The 7,500-nt window shown below is 51.7% G+C and overlaps 1 protein-coding gene across 5 annotated transcripts in view; it reads right to left on the bottom strand.

Annotated features, from left to right (window-relative positions):
* The window catches only part of cyth1b (cytohesin 1b), a 67,622-nt gene that overhangs the window by 17,784 nt on the left and 42,338 nt on the right, over window positions 1-7,500 (bottom strand). For all 5 annotated transcript variants that reach the window (XM_042083386.1, XM_042083387.1, XM_042083384.1 and 2 more), the window contains exon 2: window positions 2,180-2,262. In XM_042083386.1, coding sequence (XP_041939320.1) covers window positions 2,180-2,262 — 83 coding nt within the window. The remainder of the gene's footprint in view (window positions 1-2,179; window positions 2,263-7,500) is intronic.

The following is a 7,500-nucleotide window of genomic DNA, read 5'->3' as shown; positions in this document are numbered from 1 at the left end:
TCAATGATCCGCAGTCCCCTTACGTAAATGAATCAGCCTAATTGAATTTAGTCAGACGCAGACTTTAGGTCGAGGCCCCCATCTGCTCTAGAGGACACACATACACACACACACACACACCCTCTCTCTCCTTCCTCCTCCAGTAGAAGCCCTCTCTCTCTTCCTCTCTGTGGGTGTCTCTCTATCCCTCTCTCTCCCCAGACTTCTTTTCCCCTCCTGTAGCTCTCCTTCTCTTTCTCTCCCATCCCCCCCCACAAACCTAGAAGCAGCCTGCACACAGCTAGCCTCTTTTGTTCTACCGAATCAGTGAAGCGAACACCTCCTCACCCCTCCTCCACACACACACACACACACAGAGTACAGTACAGTGCAGGAGGGAGGTGTGTGTGTTTGGGCAGGGAACTGTGACACTGCCATGAGGTTGTACAAATTAATTAGGATAATTTAATGGGCATCTGGTCCCCTCAGATGGGCCAGATAGGGGCCAGGCTGTGCTTTACCACGGATGCTCCCCTTAACAGCCCTTAGGAGTAATCACACAGACACACACACACACAGACACACACACACACACACACATACACACGCATGCACACACTCACACACACACACACAAAATCCTTGCGCTGCCTGCAACAGTGAGCTACGTCCAGATATGTTCACAGACTGTACTGTACCTGACAGATGCACACAGACCCAGCTAGCTGTCCTAGCTGAGCTGGGGCTCTCAGGGAGATGAGCACAGAAAGGCATCAGCATCTCCTCGGCTGCTGCCCTGCTCATATCCAGACAAGTCTGCTGATCTGGGATCTGTGCAACCTTTGAATGATTTTTAATGGTGCATCACTCACTGAACCTGGCCAGTTCACACACAACGCTAGAACACATGAATACATACTGCAGGGGAATATAAAACAAACGGAGGAGATTTGTGAGAGCAGAAGTACAAAAAAATATACTCTCAGGAATTAGAAGCCACAAATGTCAAGTTAAATGACCAGGGGGTGACTGCTCTCAACCTCTGAATGGTTTTCACTGGATGTGGGGATGGGGTATGGGACTGGCAGTGATAATGACCGCCTGCTTCCCTCAGTCCTCAAGCCTCTGCCTGCAGGCCTGCGCTGAGGAGCCTGGGAGCCTCTGGCCTGAGAGGTCACCTTATGAGAAGAGGAGGAGAGGAGAGGAGGAGAGGAGAGGAGGAGAGGAAAGGAGGTGAGGAGAGGAGGGGAGGAGAGGAGGGGAGGAGAGGAGGCGAGGGTGGACTGGAGAGAGGCAGAATGAGGGTCAAGTGAGGGAGACGGAGGGGCAGACACAATCAGGATGAGAGCAGAGCAGACTGCTGTTAATATTTCAGCAGCAGCAGGCGGGAACCTCCAGGTCAGCCAGAGAGTCTGCATACACTACACACAGAGGAGAAGAGAGGAGGAGAGGAGAGAGGAGGAGAGGAGAGGAGAGAGGAGGAGAGGAGAGAGGAGGAAAGGAGAGGAGAGGAGAGGAGAGAGGAGGAGAGGAGAGGAGAGGAGATGAGGAGAGAGGAGGAAAGGAGAGGAGAGGAGAGGAGAAGAGAAGAGAAGAGAAGAGAAGAGAAGAGAGGAGAGGAGAGGAGAGGAGAGGAGGAGAGAGGAGGAGAGAGGAGGAGAGGAGAGGAGAGAGGAGGAGAGGAGAGAAGAGAAGACAAAGATGATATTCAACAGAGCTGTAGAGAGATGAGATGAGAGGAGAGCGAGTAGGAGAGCGGAGGAAATGATAGAAGAGCACAGTAAGGGTGATGATGAGGAAGAGCACAGTAAGGGTGATGATGAGGAAGAGCACAGTAAGGGTGATGATGAGGAAGAGCACAGTGAGGAAGAGCACAGTAAGGGTGATGATGAGGAAGAGCACAGTAAGGAAGAGCACAGTAAGGGTGATGATGAGGAAGAGCACAGTGAGGGTGATGATGAGGAAGAGCACAGTAAGGGTGATGATGAGGAAGAGCACAGTGAGGGTGATGATGAGGAAGAGGAATGAGAGAAGGAGAGAGGAAAGACAAACCACAAGAGCATGATAGGATATCAGGAAGCCCCGCTAGCCAGACACACCATCCATCTGTGTGTGTGTGTGTGTGTGTGTGTGTGTGTGTGTGTGTGTGTGTGTGTGTGTGTGTGTGTGTGTGTGTGTGTGTGTGTGCAGACATCTGTACCTGTATGTCCTCTAGGAGCTCCTGTTTTCGGCGTCGGATATTCTCCAATTCCTGCTTCTCCTCTGGAGTGAGGTCGTCTGGCACTACAAACAGAGAGACGAGAGAGACAAAAGTGAGCAGGATACACACACACACACACACACACACACACACACACACACACACACACACACACACACACACACACACACACCCAGCGGCATCTGATTCATGTCATGTAGTAGTTCAGGCTCCATCTACAACCTACACAGAATTAACATGAGTCTCTCTCAGTTCCTCAATTATTTATCTCGGAGCGGCAGACGCAGTAACAAAAGAGAGAGAGAGAGAGACTGATACAGAGACAGGAGATGGAGGAGAAGAAATGGCAAACTAAGGGCAAGAGAGACAAGTAAAACAAACATGTAATCTCCTCTGACACAAGCCCTCAGCCCACCCAGGAACACCACTCTGTATACCCTCCATTCCTCCCTCCTTTTTCTCAGTGTAGTCTCTCTCTCTATCTCTTTCTCTCTCTCTCTCTCTCTCTCTCTCTCTTCCTTTTTTCCCCTCTCAGTCTCGCTCCTTTACTTTTTTCTTTTTCCCTGCAATGGCACAAGGCCTTACTAAGTGCAATGACCCTCACTCTGATTCAGCAGCCATACAACTGGCCTGTGGACCACCTGGCATGTCCAGGCCAGCGGCCGATCCATACCGCTCAGCACTTATGCGCCCGTGCTAATAAAACGGAGCTGCGTGCCTGCCCTGCACGCGGCCGCACAGCCAGACACAGTGGTTGGCTTTAAGTGGCTGCGCTGAGGGGAGGGTGGGTGAGAGACAGAGTGATGTCCAGCCGCGGCCAGAGAGCGCCTGATGACCAGCAGGGGCTCTGACTCCCCTCTGGCTGCCAACAGGACAACAGGACTCTTTATTTATTTTTATTCTAAGCCCCCAAATCCCCCCCCCCTCCCCCATACATACATACACACACACACACACACACACACACACACACACACACACACACACACACCACCCAAAAGGCTTTGCCTTTTGCCAGGCTACCATTCATCTGGTTAAATAAAGGTTAAATAAATGCTGGGGCCAAGACCCACATAGTCCTCCATGAGGATGCATCTACAGGTAGTTCTCAGGTCAGAAATGACCAGGTGTGGTTTTGACTTGGACAGTGGGCAGTTGACATGGAGCAGTTGAAATGTGAGTAACCCTGGTCATGGGGTGTTCTGCCAGAGAGGGTGTGTAAGGCAGCCTGCGACAGAGTGTGACCGCAGTGCTCTGCATTACTTCCATTGCATTAGTGGCTGGCTGCCCATCTCACTGGACCGACATACCAGACTTGCGTGACACAAACATGTGCATCCCGACCTCCAAGCAGTCAGCTCAGAGACTGGTCCAAACACAGCGGTAAAGTATGCACTCTCGCTCGGATAAACAAAAGGCTACCACGCATCAGGAATAGCTGGAGAGCCCCACTCTACATAAGGACTATAGCTGTGTGGATGTGTATGGAGCAACTGATGCATTCCTCGGTCTTACACAATACAGCTCAGTGACCTCCCCCAACCCCCATCAGCTCAGTGCTCTCCATAGCACCAATGCACATCACCTGTTTTGTATGATAAGAATGTGTGTGTGTGTGTGTGTGTGAGTGAATGTATTAGACAGCAGATATATGGCTGCCCTTTGGACAATACCGCAGTGACCTCTCCCAGCCTCCATGAGCGGGCCACTCTCTCCACAGACCTAAAGCTCTGCACTCTTGAGCCCAAACCACTGAAGACCTTTGCCCTCCCACTGAAACCCATTTCCCTCTCTCCACGGTGGCCCACAGAGGGGTCATCTCAACCCTGACCTCTGGGAGTCTCTCAAGAGAGCCTACTGAAACGGAGATGGGTGCTGGGTCAGATTTTTAGGGCTAATCAATTCCTCCTGCACCCCGATAGCACATTCCACAGTAACCTAGGCGATGCGATCGGGGGCGCATCAAAGGATGCTTGCAGTGGTTTCCATGACAACAACTGCCTGCCAGTGGAATCCTCACTTTTACACAAGAAGTGTCAAGTCGTCCAGTCTGAGTCCAGCCACTCTGACGTACGTGGACAATTGTTGTTGTGGTCTCATCTGCGATCTCCATTGAAAACAATTGGAGTAGCTATGCATCAAGCATGCAGAGAATTCGTTTAGAAACAAATGAAAGCCACAAAACATCAACAAAAGTAAAAGGTCACCTCCCATTATCTGTCTAAATGTCAGAACAAACACAATTATAAAAGGCACAGCAATGTCAAAACGTTTGAGACTGACAACAACGCACGCATTATGTTATGTGGCCTCCTGGCTTGGTGTCAATGCTGCCCTGCACTGAAGACGCCGGAACAGCCCCTGGGACACACACAGGCCTGTTGGGCTTACAAGATTACTTGTCTAACCAGCAGACAGCTGCCCAAAGTGGTGTGTTTGTGGAAGTCACGGAGGCCGTGATAGGTGGAAAACAGGAAGTAATTGTGTTTGGGAGATAAAAGAGCAGGAAAGCTCGCGTCTGCTACCGCCAACGCTGCTGCTGTGCTGAGAAGTCATCTATCACCAGCAGGACAAGCTGCACACAGCCTCCTCTCTCTCCCTCCCTTCTGCACCCCTCCCCACACACACACACGCACACACACACACGCACACACACACACACACACGCACACACACACAAAGACAGACAGAGAGAGAGGGAGAGAAACACCCCATCTTCGTTCCAACACAACTCACAACCCGCAAGTGGCGTGCCCCCCTGCCTTCATCACCATGGAAACACACCGCTCCAGCGTTCTCGCCTCAAGTTCCAGAATGCCTGACAGACACGGAGCAGTCCCCCCAAAATACATACACACACACACACACACACACACACACACACACACACACACACACACACACACACACACACACACACACACACACACACACACACACACTTACTTATACTTCCAAAGTGCCCCTCCCCCTTCTCACTGCAGTAGCTGCAGTGCCAACATCCATCCCATTTACAGAAGCCCTGCTCATGCCAACCTGCTTTTACTGCTGACTGAAGTGTACTCCACAACCTCTACTGCTGCAAATACCCATCGCTGCAATACAAGACAATCCAGTCTATTTCAGCAGAGAGACTCTTATCCCTTTTCCAATCTCACACCGGAACTTTGAAATAATAAATAACCGAGCAGCAATCAATAACCTGGGACCAATAGTCCACTGATAATAATCCTTCTGAAAGAGGTCAAACCTCAGATGAGTAGAGAACCCCCTGAACAAATAAACATCTCAAAGAGCAGCACAATATATCTTAAACACTTAGGAGAGACGTGTGTGTGTGTATGTGGGGGGGCGGGGGGCATAGAGAAAGGAAGGCATGGAGAGTGAGATGGACAAAAAGACCATGTTGCATCTGTGGTTGGCAGCTAACATCCGATTGTCCTCGCTGAGTGGATGCTGCTGGCGTCTCCTGGGCTTTTATCTCCAGGCTGCAGATGCAGTGGACTCCAGAGGTGCTCATCTCCTCCACTGGCCAGCAGCACTCTCACTGACCCCCACCACCACCACCATCTCCTCCCATCTTCCACAGCCTGAGTAGCCTACCGCCGGGAGAGTGAGGAGGAGGGATACTGCTCAGAGGAAGATCCAAAATAGCAACGCCTGTCTGCAAACTGCCCATACTCATGATAAAAGGCAGTGAGGAGTACACTGGGAATGTGCGTGTCCTGCACCGATCTGCAGCCGCACCGCTGCGGGACGTGAGTGTACCCCCCCCCCCCCCCACCCCCGACAGCCTGCACAGAGGACAGCTGGACTGCATGGACAATTTTAAGAGAATCCATAAGTGTTTTGGTGTGTCTAGAAGGCCAAGGACTTGTGGGCTTTACGGCACATGTGGCCTGAAGTCACCCTGGAGTCACACAGCTGTGTGACCCTCGGTATCAGGAGACAGACACACAGCAGACGGGTGCTGTGCACATGTGTGAGCCTCCGACTGGGGAGGACTCGGCCGCTGCCTCATCACTAAACTATGCTGGACAGCCTGCTGACCTAAACAGCACGTTTAGCTCATAATCATCATCAACTGCACCGAATTGGTAATGCTTGGGTTTAGCATGTGGCTAGCCAACAATGAGGAAGCGGGGGAAAGTGACGGATGACTCAGGTCATATCGGAGGAAAGGGTGGCGTAGCGTGCAGAGGTGACTGGCTGACGTGCTTGCTCAGCCTCGTCACTCTTCTCTGAAGGAAGAACTGGCCAGGCCCAAATCTCATTTCTATTAGCTCAGCAGTCTCCCCTGATGACCGAGCGGTCCCTCGGACGAGAGGAGGAGATGCCTGGACCGGGCCTTGGCTCTCCCCTTCAAACGCCCTCCGCAGCAGAGAGGCATATTCTCTGTGAGCTTGATGAGATTAGGCCGGCTCAAACGTTGTCGGTCAAGCGCTGGGTCATTTTTTTTCCCCCACACACCACTCCATGCTCCGTCTGTCTGCGACCACAGATTTCAGGCTTGTTCGCCGTGAGAACAGAGGGAGTGTGATCTTAGGAGCGTTAAGTGACTGAACTAGCAACTGAAACCCTTTAAATGTCGCTTGACTGGACTAGACTGAACTGGACGCTAAATCATTTAACGCCAACCAGGCTCTGACCATCCATTCTCCTGGGGGTTTACTTCCCCAGTCTACATCTTTGAGTCGGATGGCATCTGGGGAGAGGGAACTGGGGCCTCAAATCCCAGCTCTGGCCTACTTAAGTGGTAAATGTGATAAATATCAAAAATCATAAAATTAGGTTAGGTTAAGCTTAGATTTGATTTCAATTCCTGCCAGCAGCCTTGGTGTACAGGCACAATATAGGACAGCCATGGGCTTCACAGGAGCGTGCCCTGAACACCATCGGACCAGAGCACTAAGTCCTACTCCCCTAGATTCAGCTGTGATAAACTGGTTGGCCTGGCAGCTTCCAAAGGAGGTTACCCTGTCTGCTGTAATGTCTTTAGCGGCCACGCCAAATGTCACCCACCGCCAAGGAAATGGCTTTCCTTTTCAGCGCAAACAAATAAGGCTAAGCCCAGGACATGGGTGCATTCCCGCCACGTGCACTGAGCTGGAAGTGGCTGAGGCCTCTGGGATGTGACCCAGCTCCGTGACACGCCGCACCAAGGGAGAAGCCGGATTGGAGGCCTTACTGCAGAGCAAGCGAGTGGGAGGAGCCTCATCCTTTTCCTGTACCACCCCCCCCCCCCCCACCCATCTCCGAATCACCAGGAGAAATCAGAGAAATTAAAACTCCCGCAAGCC

The sequence above is a fragment of the Alosa sapidissima genome, chromosome 24 (assembly GCF_018492685.1).
Source record: "Alosa sapidissima isolate fAloSap1 chromosome 24, fAloSap1.pri, whole genome shotgun sequence".
NCBI lineage: Eukaryota > Metazoa > Chordata > Actinopteri > Clupeiformes > Clupeidae > Alosa > Alosa sapidissima.
This window is presented reverse-complemented; position numbering and strand designations above follow the sequence as displayed.